The sequence below is a fragment of the Oncorhynchus gorbuscha genome, linkage group LG10 (assembly GCF_021184085.1).
Source record: "Oncorhynchus gorbuscha isolate QuinsamMale2020 ecotype Even-year linkage group LG10, OgorEven_v1.0, whole genome shotgun sequence".
Taxonomy (NCBI): Eukaryota; Metazoa; Chordata; class Actinopteri; order Salmoniformes; family Salmonidae; genus Oncorhynchus; species Oncorhynchus gorbuscha.
This window is the reverse complement of record NC_060182.1, coordinates 70086555-70103119: the sequence shown is the minus strand read 5'-3', so window position 1 is coordinate 70103119 and position 16565 is coordinate 70086555. Positions and strand designations below refer to the sequence as shown.

The 16565-nt window shown below is 43.6% G+C and overlaps 1 protein-coding gene across 3 annotated transcripts in view; it reads left to right on the top strand.

Annotated features, from left to right (window-relative positions):
• The window catches only part of LOC124046447 (apoptosis-resistant E3 ubiquitin protein ligase 1-like), a 40316-nt gene extending 24080 nt beyond the window's left edge, over window positions 1-16236 (top strand). For all 3 annotated transcript variants that reach the window (XM_046366817.1, XM_046366818.1, XM_046366819.1), the window contains exons 5-22: window positions 5524-5595; window positions 5860-6086; window positions 6409-6646; window positions 7314-7483; window positions 7603-7783; window positions 7972-8225; window positions 8342-8419; window positions 8536-8677; window positions 9498-9619; window positions 9751-9826; window positions 9918-10027; window positions 10128-10307; window positions 11598-11723; window positions 11947-12076; window positions 12787-12845; window positions 12961-13050; window positions 13180-13355; window positions 13564-16236. In XM_046366817.1, coding sequence (XP_046222773.1) covers window positions 5524-5595; window positions 5860-6086; window positions 6409-6646; window positions 7314-7483; window positions 7603-7783; window positions 7972-8225; window positions 8342-8419; window positions 8536-8677; window positions 9498-9619; window positions 9751-9826; window positions 9918-10027; window positions 10128-10307; window positions 11598-11723; window positions 11947-12076; window positions 12787-12845; window positions 12961-13050; window positions 13180-13355; window positions 13564-13666 — 2534 coding nt within the window. In that variant the 3' untranslated portion in view covers window positions 13667-16236. The remainder of the gene's footprint in view (window positions 1-5523; window positions 5596-5859; window positions 6087-6408; window positions 6647-7313; window positions 7484-7602; window positions 7784-7971; window positions 8226-8341; window positions 8420-8535; window positions 8678-9497; window positions 9620-9750; window positions 9827-9917; window positions 10028-10127; window positions 10308-11597; window positions 11724-11946; window positions 12077-12786; window positions 12846-12960; window positions 13051-13179; window positions 13356-13563) is intronic.
• The last annotated feature ends 329 nt before the right edge of the window (window positions 16237-16565 follow it).

Below are 16565 nucleotides of genomic sequence, written 5' to 3'. Positions count from 1 at the left end.
GTCGATGCTAATGCAGAACTCCACAGGATGTTTTTGTGCTGATCAAGGGCAGACAGGTCTGGAGTGAACCAAGGGCTATATCTATTCCTGGTTCTACATTTTTTGAATGGGGCATACCTATTTAAGATGGTGAGGAAGGTACTTTTAAAGAATAACCAGGCATCCTCTACTGACGGGATGAGGTCCATGTCGTTCCAGGATACCCCGGCCAGGTTGATTAGAAAGGCCTGCTCGCAGAAGTCTTTTAGGCAGCATTTAACAGTGATGAGGGGTGGTCGTTTGCTCGCAGACCCATTACGGATGCAGGCAATGAGGCAGTGATCGCTGAGATCTTGGTTGAAAACAGCAGAGGTGTTTTTGGAGGGTGAGTTAGTTAGGATGATATCTATGAGGGTGCCCGTGTTTACGGATTTGGGGTTATCTGGTAGGTTCATTGATAAGTTGTGTGAGATTGAGGGCATCAAGCTTGAGGGTGCAGTGTGATACCCGATGTGTTGGACGATACTTTTCTCATCAATCATCTTGAGAAAACATATGCTTGACTGGAAATAAATCGTTAACACAATGGAAAGGTCAAATGCTTTATTATCTAAATGTGCGTTGGTGACGGAGAGATAAAAAATGGTGCGTTTTGAAGTCATGTGGCGGAGAGTAATACGAGTGCTGAAGATGGGGGTGTGAGCAGGTGGGTCTGGGCGGGGATGATGTTGTGGATGTTTGTGTGCGTCTGCTTGTTGTTGTTTGTACATGGGATGTTTTGGATTTAAAAAATCGTAATCATAAATAAAATCTTTCACCCCCCCCAAAAAAGTGCAACCACATAATGTTAAGGCCTAGGCCAGTGGTTCTTAACCTTGTTGGAGGTACTGAACCCCACCAGTTTCATATGCGCATTCACCGAACCCTTCTTAATTGGAGAAATTACATTATTTTTTCAAATTCAAAACATAGGTATATATTTGGCTGGTGCACAAAATGAACCATGCATCAACATCACTGTGTTCAAAGAACAAAATCATCAAAACATGATTTTCACACAAAAACATAATAATGACTATTTACTGCAAATCGGTGTGACTTCTGCTGTTGCCTTTCAGAGACCAGTTCAGAAATGCGCGGCTTCACCTTGGCAAGTTCCACTCATGTCATTTTCGCAACAAAGTCTGTTTCTTTTCTTCGTTTTTATGTCCAGCATCCTCGAAAAGGATTGCTCGCAAAGATATGTTGTAACAAACGGTATGAAAATCTCCAGAGCTTTCTTAGCAATAACAGGGTACGTTACCATTTGTTGACACCAAAACGTTGAAAGCGTTGTTGTTCTGAAGAGTTGCTGTTGAACCTGGCTCTGCTGAATTTCAATGATTTCATCAAGGTATTCATCATTGACATCTGTTGTCTCAACACTAAACGTGAACGGCTGTCTCACCCATGCTGGATATGACTCTCTTGTAGGGAAGTATCCGTCGAGAGACTTTGCAAGCTCATCTAAGTGCGTGGCAATTGCTTGCTTCAGTTCCGTAGGTACAGAAATGTCTCTGATTCCAGATACATCTTCGATCTTACTTACACAGTCATCCAGCAGGGGAAAGTTTGCGAAGTTATTGTTCTCTGTTCGTCGTTTCCATAACGGTAGCTTTTTTTGAAAAGCCTTTAGGTTTTCCTCCGCTTCGATGATGTTGACTCCACCGCCCTGCATATTTGGATTGAGCTTATTGAGAGCTGCGAAGATATTGGCCATGTACACTAAAATGAGAATGAACTCAGAACTGTTGAAGCAATCTGCATGACAATGCAGGGCTAATTCCACACGCACGGCAAAAACACGATTCAGCACCTGTCCCCGGGATAACCACCGAACATTAGAATGGTACAGAAGTACCTCGAATTCAGAGTCCATTTCTTTACACAGCTCACTGAAGATGCGATGCCGCAGAGCACTAGTTCGCACATAGTTCACGCATTCCACAATTTTTAATACTTCTGCCAGTTTGAGGCAAGGTTTTTGTTGCCAACGCATGCCTGTGCAGAATACAATGTGTAACAGTGCATCGGCTTTCACTAGCGCACCAAAACCAGACTTTCATCCCAGCATGACTGGAGCTCCGTCCGAACAAACTGCAGAAACCATATCCCACAAAATATTGTTGTCTTTGAAGAAGTCATCCACAAGTTTCTTCACAGCGGCTGCCTTAGTTGTTGTTGTAAGAGGCTTACAAAATAAAAAAAATCTTCCTTTATCACGTCGTCTTTCACACAGCGCACGAATACAGCAAGCTGGCTTAGATTGGAAACGTCTGTGGTCTCGTCGAGTTGAAGGCTGAATTTTTCCGGGCTTGAAATCAGATCTGCAACTACTTGAGCCAAGATGTCTTTGCTCATGTCCTCTATTTTGTCGCTGATGGATGAATTTGTAATAACTTCAGCCTCTTTTCCCAGCATGATATTCGCCATCTTCAACACAGCTGGTTTTATAACGTTCCGTTATACATGTGAATCCATATTGTACATATTCGTCCGACCACTTTCTTTTTTTGCTCGACATAGTAAGTATGAAGGGATTAAAATATTAAGAAAGAAATCACAAGACGTACCATCACGACAGTCACAAGTCGACTACTGAGCGCACCAAATTCCCTGCAGCACAGATAGGCCAAGCGATGTAGCGTGATCACCTGCAGCCAATGATGGCCAAGCGGAGCATGTCATCACGAATCATATGAATCGGATGTGTGTCTTGACCTCCGCCGAACCCCTGAGACTGACTCACCGAACCCCTGGGGTTCGATCGAACCCAGGTTAAGAACCACTGGCCTAGGCCTATGTTGTTACATTACAATTCTCCAATGTACCATTTCCTATCCTAATTTACGTACTGTAGTCCACACACTGATTCTCATTGGCCTATACACTCTCAATTAGCAAATAGCTATGCTTCTGTGATAGGCTATTCTTGGTGTCAGAGAAGATACCTAACTCCTATTCCTGGAAAATCTTGATTTGCCTTTGTTATGTGGTGCATCAGTGAATAACGTGTCCACATTAGGGCTGTTCCCAACTTTTAAAAAACTTGGTCAACCGAGAGTCGTCTGTGCTTTTGACCAATCGATTGAAATGTTTAAATGTGGGCCTCCCGAGTGGCGCAGCGCTCTAACAGACCCGGGTCACGATCCCAGGCTATGGCACAGTTGGCCGTGACCGGGAGACACACAATTAGTCCAGCGTCATCTGGGTTAGGGGGGTGGTTTAGCCGGTCGGGATGTCCTCGTCTTATTGCACTCTAGTGACTCCTTGTGGCGGGCCAGGCACATGCATGCTGAATTCGGTCACCTGTTGGACGGTGTTTCCTCCGACACATTGGTGCAGCTGGCTTCCGGGTTAAGCGAGCAGTGTGTGAAAATGCAGTGCAGCTTGGCAAGGTCGTGTTTCAGAGGACATATGGCTCTCGACCTTTGCCTCTCCTGAGTTTGTACGGGAGTTGCAGCGATGGGACAAGATTGTAACTACCAATTGGATATTTTATTTTTTACCTTTATTCAACTAGGTGAGTCAGTTAAAAGAACAAATTCTTATTTTCAATGACGGCCTAGGACCAGTGGGTTAACTGCCTTGTTCAGGGGCAGAACGACAGATTTTTACCTTGTCAGCTCGGGGATTCAATCTTGCAAACTTTCTGTTACTAGTCCAATGCTCTAACCACTAGGCTACCTGCCGACCCACACAAAATTGAGGAGATAAAAAGTACAATATATATATATATATATATTAGACACACCCTATATTTGAATAAAATCAACTATATGTAAGCTACTGAGCTTGTCTGATGCTTTAAGCACTGCGATTAAAATGAAGATGCACAAATTATTAAAGAGGGAGCCAGAGATCAATATAGCCTAACCAGAAGAAAACCTTTCCTGATACAAATCTAAAAGTAACTTCTATTGCCATTGACAATATTTAAAAATAGCCTAAATAAAGCCAACAAATTAAAAACATTGCAGACTGCAGGTAGAAAATATCCTGATTTCAAAAATAAATATCCTATTAATCATATTTGCTACGCATGGCCTTTCTGTAATGAACTTGAAACATTGTATCAACCATTAATTTGGTCTGGCCTGAAGCTCATGCTAGCAAACTTGCAACACTGTATACCATTTTCTGGGCCCTCGAGTTTCCCACGCTGGTGAGCTTAGACAGACACACAACTTTGTCATTCTCAGTGGATGTAAAAACAGACTTAATTTACTTGCAGTTTAAGGCGAAGACAAAACTACTTTGAGAAGCTCCACAGTGGTAGTGAGTTAAGACAATTCAAAATGGTATCAAATGCCCAAACGGGAATATTTGTAGGCCTACATTTGCGCCCAGGCCAGGTAGCCTAGGCCTACTTCTATGCGAAATGAGGTGCGTACTCAAGATTGACAGGACAACTCGTAAATATAATTACATAAATCACAACTTTTTTCTCTCTCACAAGTGTAGCATAGGTTGTGCACTCTGCAAACAACGTGTCCACTCCTACAATGATGGTTAGACTGTAATCGTACTATATTGAATGCATTAACAGAAATGACCATAGCCAAACCAACATTGTAATTAGTAGTACTGGTGATATTGGTGTACCACCCACGCAGCCTCCGCAATGGATTAGTCCACTCAGGCAGGCGTGTATCAGACAGGCGTGTATCAGGAAGGCGTGTATCAGGAAGGCGTGTATCAGACAGGCGTGTATCAGACAGGTGTGTATCAGGAAGGCGTGTATCAGGAAGGCGTGTATCAGACAGCTGTGTATCAGGAAGGCGTGTATCAGGAAGGCGTGTATCAGGAAGGCGTGTATCAGGAAGGCGTGTATCAGGAAGGCGTGTATCAGACAGGCGTGTATCAGGAAGGCGTGTATCAGGAAGGCGTGTATCAGACAGGCGTGTATCAGGAAGGCGTGTATCAGACAGGTGTGTATCAGACAGGCGTGTATCAGGAAGGCGTGTATCAGACAGCTGTGTATCAGGAAGGCGTGTATCAGGAAGGCGTGTATCAGACAGGCGTGTATCAGGAAGGCGTGTATCAGGAAGTGTATCAGGAAGGCGTGTATCAGACAGGCGTGTATCAGACAGGTGTCTCGTGTTATACATTCTTAAGCCACTGCTCGACTAAAAAAAATCTCCGTCGACCAACAGCCTATCGGCCAAACAATCGTCCAGTGGACTAAATGGGGTCAGCCCTAGTCCATATACTGCAGTACTTGGGTAGTGCAGGACAACATGGACCTAATAGGTTTCCAGATGAACGTCCTGGATGCAGAGTCCAACCTGGGCGTGTGCTACATTTAAAGGTTTATGGTCTACAGATGAATCAGAAAACAAAAGTGAAATACAAGTCAATCCTCCAAGTTGATCTGTAAGTATGCCCTCTCAGAATGAATGGTGTACACTAGAGCACGCCAGCTTTATATGAAATGTCTGTTAAAAGCTCCTTCTGTGCTGTGAAAGTCAAGTGAAGTATGCCGTCTCTTTGTTTCTCTTTCAGCGGGAGCTCTTATATTTGGCTGTACTGTGGCACTGTGCTTTCTGATAAGGGACCTCATGTTTTACGTGATTGGTGAGTGAGTCTAAACTAACTTGTAGTTTAGAATTATCAGGAAGAACTTTGAACTTACAAGTACATATTTGAACTTGTGTTACTGTTTGTGTCCCAAGACTTTCAGGCTTTACCCATACAATTACTGCTTATCTGCAGCTCATTACATCAAATAGACCTGGAGGGCATTCTTTGAAGTAATATTGCATTGCAAATGGTCTCTACTAATGTGTGCTGTGCATTTAATCACATTTAGCTCTCTGTGACAATGTCTCCCCCTGTCAGGTGGAATTACTGTTTCCATCATAGCGTTTGTCTTTACCATCAAGTTCCTATGTGAGCTCGCTGCGCGGGTGGTTAGCTTCCTGCAGAATGATGACCCTGGGAGGAGGGGCGACCGCAGCATTTACGACTATGTACGGGGGAACTACCTGGACCCGCGCTCCTGCAATGTGTCATGGGATTGGAAGGACCCACAGGAAGTGGGCCAAACTATGAGCTTCCGTGTTCAGGTAAGATCCTTACCTACCTAATGGCTTGAAATCTGAAGTCTGCTTCAGTAATTTCTGGATTTTAAGAGTTTAGTTTATGTTTGAAACTGTATGATTAAAGGACAACAACCTACATCAAGTATTAAAGATTGTGGAGGAAGGATATTTTTGTTTCTGCAGATTGAAATCAGTGATTCTGTTATTTGGCTTGTTTGTTGGGTTTCTATTGGGATCATAAAGCACACAATGAATAGACTGTTGGCAGGATGGTGTTCTGGCACAAGTTGTAGTGCAAGACTTCCTGCCATGGTTTCTCATGGTTTTCTCTGACTCTCTACCCCAGCTCTTCTATAAGAACGGCCAGCCCTTCCCTGCCCACCGGCCCGTGGGGTTAAGAGTCAACATCACCCACATAGAGCTGGCCCTAGACATCCCTGTCACCCAGGAGGTTCTGCAGGAGCCAGAGTCCAACGTGGTCAAAGTGACCTTCACTGTCCGAAAGGCCGGGCGCTATGAGGTGGCCGTCAAACTGGGAGGACTCAACGTGGCCTACAGCCCCTACTACAAGATATTCCAGCCAGGTACGGTCATGATCTTTTGGGCTGTGTAAGTAACCCATTTCAGGACAGGACTGAGCTATATTTGTAAGATTTAATACAAAGCATGGATGACATGATGACATTTAAGTAATTGATATTGATAATCATGTGCTTTTGCTCATAAAGAACATAACTTTGAAGTTGCCTAGTAGGAATGAATGTCCACCCAGACCAGAAATGTTGATACCCCTTATTATAATGCCAATGTTACTTCCAATGTTCTTTCCATTGTTTGTCCTCATAGCACGATAATAAGGCTGTTAATAGTATTCTTCATCGCAATCTGTTTTATAGTTTGGATTTGTTTACTAAATATAGCATGATGTGATGCTGGTCATGACATCAAGTTTATTTAAGACAAAATCAATATTTTTCGGAACATTGTATTTTCATCTGGTTGTATATTACAATGTTTGGAATGATTTCATTTGTCATCATGCTCTACAGCTTTGATCATTCAGGCTTGATACTTGTTGAAATGCTCCCTTAACATGGAAGCAACTTGAACCTTTGTGTAAATGAAAAATAGTTGTTTTTCTCTGTTGTCTCAGGGCCATTGCATGTATTGTACTGGTAAACACTACATACTTTAATTTGAAACGTTCCTTCAATGCTCATCTGTTTCCATTATTTTCTTTGTTAATTTCAGGGACAGTGGTCCCATCTAAAACTAAGATAGCCTACCACTTCTCCACGCTGGTCTTAGTATATGGCCAGCAGCATACCCTGCAGATTGAGCCCCGGGACGAGTATGGCAACCCCACCAGTAACTCCACCTCACTCATAGACGAGGTCAACTACAGTGTCCACGTCCACTCGGTAAGACACTTGAGACCCAATATAACAATCCTCATATAACAGCCTGAAGTCGATTGTTTCTGGAATTTAGACTGTGAAAGTGGAAAATGGGAATCCATTTTGTATCTGCCTCCTATCAGTTGGGCACAGTGGACGACGACAGCCTGGAGGAGTACTACAGTAAGTCAGTGACGTCCAACAAGCAGCTGTGCCAGGTACTGCTGAAGATCACCCTTAGGAAGAAGGGCTGTTTCCGGGCACGCATCTCCTATAACGACCTGCCCATCAGCAACGGGGAGTTTGACATCATCGTTCTCAGTGGTGAGTAAGGGTCCTATTTTAGGGTACGATTACACAGGCTGAGGTGAAGGAAGTAATTTCAGAAAGTCAGTCTATCATACTCAAAATTAGATCATGTACAGTGTATATGAAGACTTTTGTTCTTTGTGTAGTAAAATCTCTTACATCGCTCCTGTGTTTCAACTGCTACTCTTCCACCTCCCCCACAGAGAATGAGAAGAACTGTGTGGAGAAGAACGTGTCAACTCCAGGGATCAGCATCTACTTTGAGGCGTACCTCTACGGCACAGGGAACTACAGTAACTACAGTAACTCCTCGTGGCAGCTCCCAGCCTTGGCTCTGATGGCCCCTCAGAGTCGACCCTCCATAGGGGACGAGGAGGACGAGCATGACTCCCCTGTAGAAGACCAGCCAGAGAAGGTCAAGAAACCTAAAAAGGTCTACTGCTACATATCCCCAAAGGTGGGTGAAGAGGGGATAGAAAGGGAAAGCTATTTTCATAGAAATAGTACATGCTCTTCAGTTGGGTGTGTTGCAGACTTGTCATTGACTGGAAAATGTACTTTTCTGCTACACAGCAACTGTCTGTGAAGGAGTTTTACCTGAAAATTATTCCATGGCGCCTTTTTACCTTTCGAGTGTGTCCAGGGACAAAGGTAGGACAAGCAGAACTGCTCTGAAACACTGTACGATGTCCACATAATGCTTTCTGACCTTTTATCAGTAGATTTAATGAGCTGGTGTGTTCACCCTCCTCTTCTGTCCCTCCCAGTTCACATACTACGGCCCTGACCCTGTTCACAAGTACCTGACTCTAGTGGTGGATGATGGGATCCAGCCGCCAGTGGAGCTGAGCTGTAAAGACAGAAACATCATGGCTGCCACCTTCATCCGTTTCCTGCACAAGAATATCGGTTGGTTTCCTTTAGGACTATCCCCGACTGTCCATTGCCTTTATTACAGCATAGCAAAGATTAAAAACAGACAAATTTGTGAAATTGTTTATCCAACATGTTGTGGTTGCATGAGGCTTGGTGCTCACAGAATCAGCAGGCTATTAAACAAACACTCAAACTGGCAACAGAAGCAGGATCTGTCTTATTTCTCTACATACATATGGATGATTTATATAGCCAGGCACATTTAACAGTTAGGCTATTGATTATAGACCTAATTAAGTTGGTTTCCCCTCTCCTCACTTTTCTTAGGCAATTAAGGAAAGGGCTGTTTTCTCATCTCGTAACTCAGCTGCTGCCTCAACCACATTGTTCTCAACACCAATATGCTGGTTATCTTTGCTGGTCTAGGAAAAGGTGCCAATTCAAGAGCGCACTGATGTTTCAGAACTGCGACCGCTATCCAACATGGCAGAAAGTGCATTTGTTATAAATAATATAATTGTTATTAGTGTTGCACCATTGTTCTTACATAATATAACCATATACAATTTCAAAAGCACATGTTTTATAGTGATGGACTATGCCATCCCTACAGCCTCCATAATGGATTAGTCCGCTCAGACAGGTGCCAATCAGACAGGTGTCTACACCATTAACGTTTGTATTTATTTTTTGCTACTGCTCAACTAAATCAATCTTGGTCAACCAACAGCCTATCAACCAAACAATCGGCCATTCGACTAAATGGGGTCAGCCCTAGTTTCCTTCCTCTTCCAATTCAGTGTCCATGGGGAGTACATGGTTAAGATCTGTATGTTTTTTATGCCGTTGTCAGGAGGCTCGGAGACGTTCCAGGACAAGGTGAGCTTCTTCCAGAGGGAGCTCAGACACATCCACTCCAAGAGACCTCGCACCAAGACCTGCCTGAAGATCACACGCCACTGCATCCTGGACTCGGTGAGTGAATCCACCGCGCAACTACTCTCCGAGCTGCAGTGAGATTTAGAACTGCTACAGCAGACTCATATGATGACAATGATTGGAAATTGAAAATTACAATGTTTTAAAATCTATCTCTCTCTCCCCAGTCTCTGAAATCCACCCGGAACTTTTCCGTGTCGGACTGGAGTAAGAACTTTGAGGTGGTGTTCCAGGATGAGGAAGGTAAGATCAGCAGATGACAGGCCGGTCAGCTAGTGTTGTTTGTGGTAAGGGCTGTTGAATGACTAAGTATGTGTGTTGTGTTGGCCCCTAGCTCTGGACTGGGGAGGGCCTCGAAGGGAGTGGTTTGAGCTCGTCTGTAAGACCCTGTTTGACACCACCAATCAGCTGTTCACTCGCTTCAGTGACGACAACCAGGGACTGGTAAGACCTCACCAGCACAACTAACACTATACGGCTAGGGTCAATATTCACTGACTTTGCCAATATGATAGTGAGGTAATGTGTCTGCCTGTCTTCCCAGGTCCATCCCAACGCTGAGCGGCCGGTCCACCTGCGTCTGAAGATGTATGAGTTTGCCGGCCGCGTGGTGGGGAAGTGCCTGTACGAGTCAGCCCTGGGCGGGGCCTACAAGCAGATGGTCCGTGCTCGCTTCACCCGCTCCTTCCTAGCCCAAATCATCGGACTCAGGATGAACTACAAGGTACGCCCTCCACCCCAGTCCCACAGCCGCTCAGAGGAACTGGAGTTAGACCTCACTCCCAATGTTTACCTCTATGCTTCGGCTAGTATTAGGGCTGGGAGATATGACGATATATATCGTGTGACGATAGAAAACCGTCTATCGTTTCATATTGTGCTCTATTGTTTATTTCGTTGTTGCAAATCGCACTCTTTACGGCAATATTTTTCACCAATTGGACGAAGCTTTGTGTTCTTCCACATGTGCCGTGAGAAAGGAAATTTGCAACACAAACAAACATGGAGGAGAGTGAACGTGACACAGAGCACGGTGACACAGAGCACGGAGACACGGGGCTCGTACCTAAAAGAGGGGCTACTTCGGTCACATGGACGTGATTTGGGTATGAAAAGTTTGACATGGACCAGAAAACCGTCCACTGAAAAATATACCGCAGACCGGTCCCAACAACAGGCTCAAACACCACTAACCTCTTTTACCATCTACGCAAGGATCATGTCAAACAATACAGAGAGAGTCAACGGATGAGACCCAACAAAGTACAGTCGAGTGCTCCAATCAAACCCCCGACTCGTTGCAAGAGGCTTTTGCCCACGGCACACTATATGGCAATGAATCACGAAGATGGAAGGAGGTAACAGCTGCCATTACAACTTCCATCTGCAAAGACATGGTCCCAGTTTACACGGTCGAGAAACGAGGGTTTCGTGAGTTGGTGCTAACACTTGACCCAAGGTACCAAATTGGTATGTGACACGTATTAATGACAAAATAACATGCAAAACAGGCAAGCCCCCCAAAATAATATATATTTCAGGCCTATATTTATTTTGTTTGCAACTATAGTTGGACTGTTTTCTATTGACCGTTTTAGATTTTATACATTCATATTTTATTTTGTTTCATGCTTAATTGAAAATTTGCACAGGTTCTAAATAAAATAAATAATCAAATATGAGTAAGTACCTTTTTAGTTGTTGAGTATAATTCAAAATGTAATAAGAAATAGGCCTTTACATGTGGTCATTTTATATCGACTATTTATAAATTGAATTTACCGAAAATGATCTATATCGGGATATGAGATTTTGGCCATATCGCCCAGCCCTAATTGTTATCAAATTGTAAGTGTTGCATTGTTCAGTTGTATGTTGTGGTGTTTCTAGAACATATTAAGATCTGAACCTGCCACTCTAAGTGGATAAGTCATCCTTATTGTTTCGCCGAGGTAAACACGTCATTCTATTTCAATTCCATTTTCCTGTGTTTTTATTTCATTTTCCACGGCAGTACTTTGAGACGGATGATCAGGAGTTCTACAAAATGAAAGTCTGCGTCATCCTAAACAATGATGTCAGTGAAATGGACCTGGTGTTTGCCGAGGAGAAGTACAGCAAGTCGGGACAGCTGGAGAAGGTGATGAGGCATTCATTCTGTTTGACATGACTTCCCTTATCCACCAAGTCATCTCACAGGAAAAAAAGAAAGCAATAACTAAACAGAAGAAACCCATATGAGTTCCTCGGTAGACTGCTTAGGACTCCTAAATAGAAGTGGAGTGTGTAAAAGTAGAGGTAGTGTGTCAGGTTCGGTAAGTGTTGTCAGTCATGTCCTGAGCTCTGTTACTCTGTCACTGCAGGTGGTGGAGTTGATATCTGGAGGAGCTCAGATTGCTGTCAACAATGAGAACAAGATGCATTATCTGAACCTGCTGGCCCAGTACAGGCTCGCCAGTCAGGTGCGAGACGAGGTGGAACACTTTCTCAAAGGTAAGGATACAAACGTAGATATTGTATGGCCTCATCAAATCAAATTTATTTATATAGCCCTTCGTACATCAGCTGATATATTAAAGTGCTGTACAGAAACCCAGCCTTAAACCCCAAACAGCAAGCAATGCAGGTGTAGAAGCACGGTGGCTAGGAAAAACTCCTTAGAAAGGCCAAAACCTAGGAAGAAACCTAGAGAGGAACCAGGGTATGTGGGATGGCCAGTCCTCTTCTGGCTGTGCCGGGTGGAGATTATAACAGAACATGGCCAAGATGTTCAAATGTTCATAAATGACCAGCATGGTCCAATAATAATAAAGCAGAACAGTTGAAACTGGAGCAGCAGCACGGCCAGGTGGACTGGGGACAGCAAGGAGTCATCATGTCAGGTAGTCCTGAGGCATGGTCCTAGGGCTCAGGTCCTCCGAGAGAGAGAAAGAGAGAATTAGAGAGAGCACACTTAAATTCAGACAGGACACCGAATAGGACAGGAGAAGTACTCCAGATATAACAAACTGACCCTAGCCCCCCGACACATAAACTACTGCAGCATAAATACTGGAGGCTGAGACAGGAGGGGTCAGGAGACACTGTGGCCCCATCCGAGGACACCCCCGGACAGGGCCAGACAGGGCTCTTCACATTCACCTGTGTGTCTAATCTGGAATCTCTGTAAGGGGATAGGCAACAAACTGTTTTGTGAATTGCAGGTTTGAATGAACTTGTTCCAGAGAACCTGTTGGCCATATTTGATGAGAATGAGCTGGAGGTATGCTGCATAAAATCACATTCACTGTCATACATTCCAAGCGTACATCCCTCGTCATATATTCTAAATGTCACTCTTATGGCCCTGTGATGTCTAAATGTCTGTTTGTCCCTAGCTGTTGTTGTGTGGTACGGGGGATATTGATGTCCAGGACTTCAAGGCCCATGCTGTGGTCGTAGGAGGGTCTTGGCACTTCAGAGAGAAGGTGGGTGACATCACCAGGTCTGACTCATAGTACACGGTGAAAGATACTGCTTTGCTACAGCATTGATGGAGATGTGTTAAATGTGCTCGTGTTGAGCCCCATGCTGACTGTGTTCTGGTGTTGTCCTAGGTGATGAAGTGGTTCTGGGCCGTGGTGTCCAGCTTCACCCAGGAGGAGTTGGCTCGCCTGCTGCAGTTCACCACCGGCTCCTCCCAGCTGCCCCCCGGGGGCTTCAGCACCCTCTGCCCCTCCTTCCAGATCATCGCTGCGCCCACACACAGCACCCTGCCCACCGCACACACCTGGTGAGTGGACGGGCAGACACACACACACAGACGGACATTTACAGTATATGCACACTCACACTCACATTCGTACTTGGCTCATATACATGTATGTACTATGTAGTTGGTTTCAGTTCTTTACTTGAATAATGCACAGACACACTATACATCTTGTAGAATAAACACATACACAACTGTCAATTGACTCTGTGGATTCTTTTCTCTCTAGTTTTAACCAGCTGTGCCTCCCTACCTATGACTCCTATGAGGAGCTGCACAAGATGCTGAAGCTCGCCATCAGTGAGGGCAGTGAGGGCTTCGGCATGCTCTGATTGGCCTTATCCCTGGAGCTCACCCCCAGACTCTGGTATACCCATGTTATCCTCTCCATCAGCTTTGGACAATGGACAACTCTCCTCGACTCACACAGACTACCCATGATCCTCTTTCAGTGGTAGAGGGCATTACAGGAAACCCACAGGATTCCCCAGAAAGCTCTGGGAAGTCCTCATATGTCTGCTGGCACTATGTATATGCTGTACAACACTTGCTTTTCTAATGAAGAAAGATGAACTGGTGTAAAAAAATGCTTGATAGTTTTCTTCTAGATGCAAGAGTTACTTAGTTTTACATGTTTGAGACAGAACGTAGCACTAGTTTAAGAGCCCCGTGAGCTTGATGTCATTTTGCTTTTTGTCATTTTGTTTTGGAGGAAAAAAATGAGGAACATTTAAATGCAAATGCAGCCTATACAAAGTTTGGAGCAGCTGCGCACCCATAGCACTTTGGCCTTAACTGATCAGGGAAGGATATACAGTATATACATATATATATATATGACTCTTTTACTTCAATATATGTACATACATGTAAATAGGTTTTCATGTTATGGCAACAGTTCAGATCTTTTTGTTTCCTTTTCAAAGAGAGGGGACAAGTGGTACTTGATATTTATATATTTGAGGTCACACTTTTTTGTTGGTGGGAGTTTCATATGTTACAGTTGAAGCCCAGCTGATTCATTTATGTTTTGTTATTAAAGTGATACTTCAGGGTTGTGGCAATGGGTTGTGGCATCCCTAGAGTCAGATGAACTTGTGGATAACATTTTTATGTCTCTGTGTCCAGTATGAAGGAAGTTAGAGGTAGTTTCACGATCTATTGCCAACTAGCGTTAGCGCAATGACTCGAAGTGTATAGGTGTGGCTCGTGAAACTACCTCTAACTTCCTTCAAGTAAATAAAGGGTTAGGGCCTCATTGCCAAAATCCCAAAGTATCCCTTTAACATTTCACATCACCAATTGACTTCACTGTACAAAGACATGGGGTTTCAAAGGAACAAAGTACTTGCCCATGTCACTGTCTGTTTTATGGACTGACTTAGGGATTTGTGTTGTTTTCACCCATACTGTTGATGGCTTTTTGTTGACGATGTTATTCGTCTTGATCGATCCGTAACTGTTTTTTTTTTTTTTTTTTTTTTCCTTGCCTTATTCAAACCCTTTGCCTCTGACTTTGTCTGGAGAAGTGTATAGTTAAACGAAGCCTAGACCTGTAAAAGTATAACAACAGAGATATTACTATAACATGACTTTCTGTTGACTGCCGGGGAGATTTGAGATGTGAATATCAATTGGATTTTAACCTTGAGTTCCAGCCTCTTCAACTGTTATCTTGATATCGGTCATGTCTTGTGCTCTTGACTGGGTTTACCTCTGGATCTCCAATTCCATCTATGCATCCACTCGCTGTATGTGTCGGTGTCCATCCGAGTGCTTGTGTGATTTTAGCTGCCTCCCTTCTGACTGTACTACCCATAGGCTGCTGTATTTGACCTGAGCAAGGATACCGAGACAGGATACACAAGGTGAATATTTCTTGCCTGTGTTTTCATTGTATTATTGACTTATTTCTACATATTTACACAGTTTTCCAATGCTCATGTACGTATAATACTGTTGTTAAGTCAAACCATGAGCCTACGGGATGGTGTGAAATATTGGTTTATGTTCTGAACTGCATGTCTTCTTCTATGGTCATTTAATCTCTGCAACGAACATTTGTACATTTGATAATATGCAGTGTATTACAGTGGGCAGCTAACCACACGTACAGGCTATTTAGGAAAGCATAATGTAGAATGCAGCATATAGCACAAAAGCCTAAAGCAGACAAGACGCACACACACACATTTTAAGCAATACTATTGTAAGTGTTAAAAGATGATTTGAGTCATTAGCCTCACAACGCACCACAAATGCAAACCCACGGCAGGTTAAGTTGTTGTTCAACCCTCCTCACGTTTATCAATGTGAATCAACCACTAAGAGATTTACCACTTAAACATCACATCATTCTTGTTGAACAGGTCGTAGGAGGGTCACTTCTAACAGAATAATTCAACGTGATTGTGATCTTCTTTAGGGGGCTGTTTGTGTTATTGGTGCCATCCTTATGGAGGCACAAGTCAAACTGTGTTGACAGAAGTAGAAATGCATTGTACTATAGGAATCAAGATCTGAACTATTCTTATACAAACCATGTGCATTTACAAAAGTGTAAATAGTTGAATGCAGTTCAGATAAGGACATGCTATGAAGATGTGTAAAGAAACGGAAGTTGTGATTTAAAGTTAGTTTATATAGTCTTTCACATTCATAAGCAGGTCCAGCTTTCAGTGTTCAAGGTTCCAGTTCGATTGATTTGGGAAGCTCAGTGGTTATTGGGGTTTGGTATTGGATTTTTATCTATGTAAATATTGTTATTTAGTTGCTTATGGCTTGGAGGGGAGATTGTTTTGTGTAAAATAAAATGGCCAAACTGTTGGTCATCACTGATGAATGTCAGAGTTCCTGCTCTGCAGTCCCTTTTGTTTAATGTGATTAAAAAAGTATTATTACATTTTGTGTCAATTTGTCAATGTTTTAAGGAGGCTGAGATTTGCTGGTCACTGTTCCAGGCATCTCGAGCTAGCTACCAGCAGTCTCATACTGTGGGTGTCCTCTCATGGGCGCAGGCCTCCTGGAAGACCACATTAAACCTGCGTGGACAACATATGCAGAGACACTGGTCTCACAACAGGGGACCTTCCAGCTGTCATGAATAACGGTGAGCTATGGCATGACATCATCCTGCACATAGTGCCGCCATAAGCAAGTAAGCGTTTACTCCATTATTGTACAGCTACATATCAATCAAGTATGCTCCAATTCAAATAATATTCACCTTCA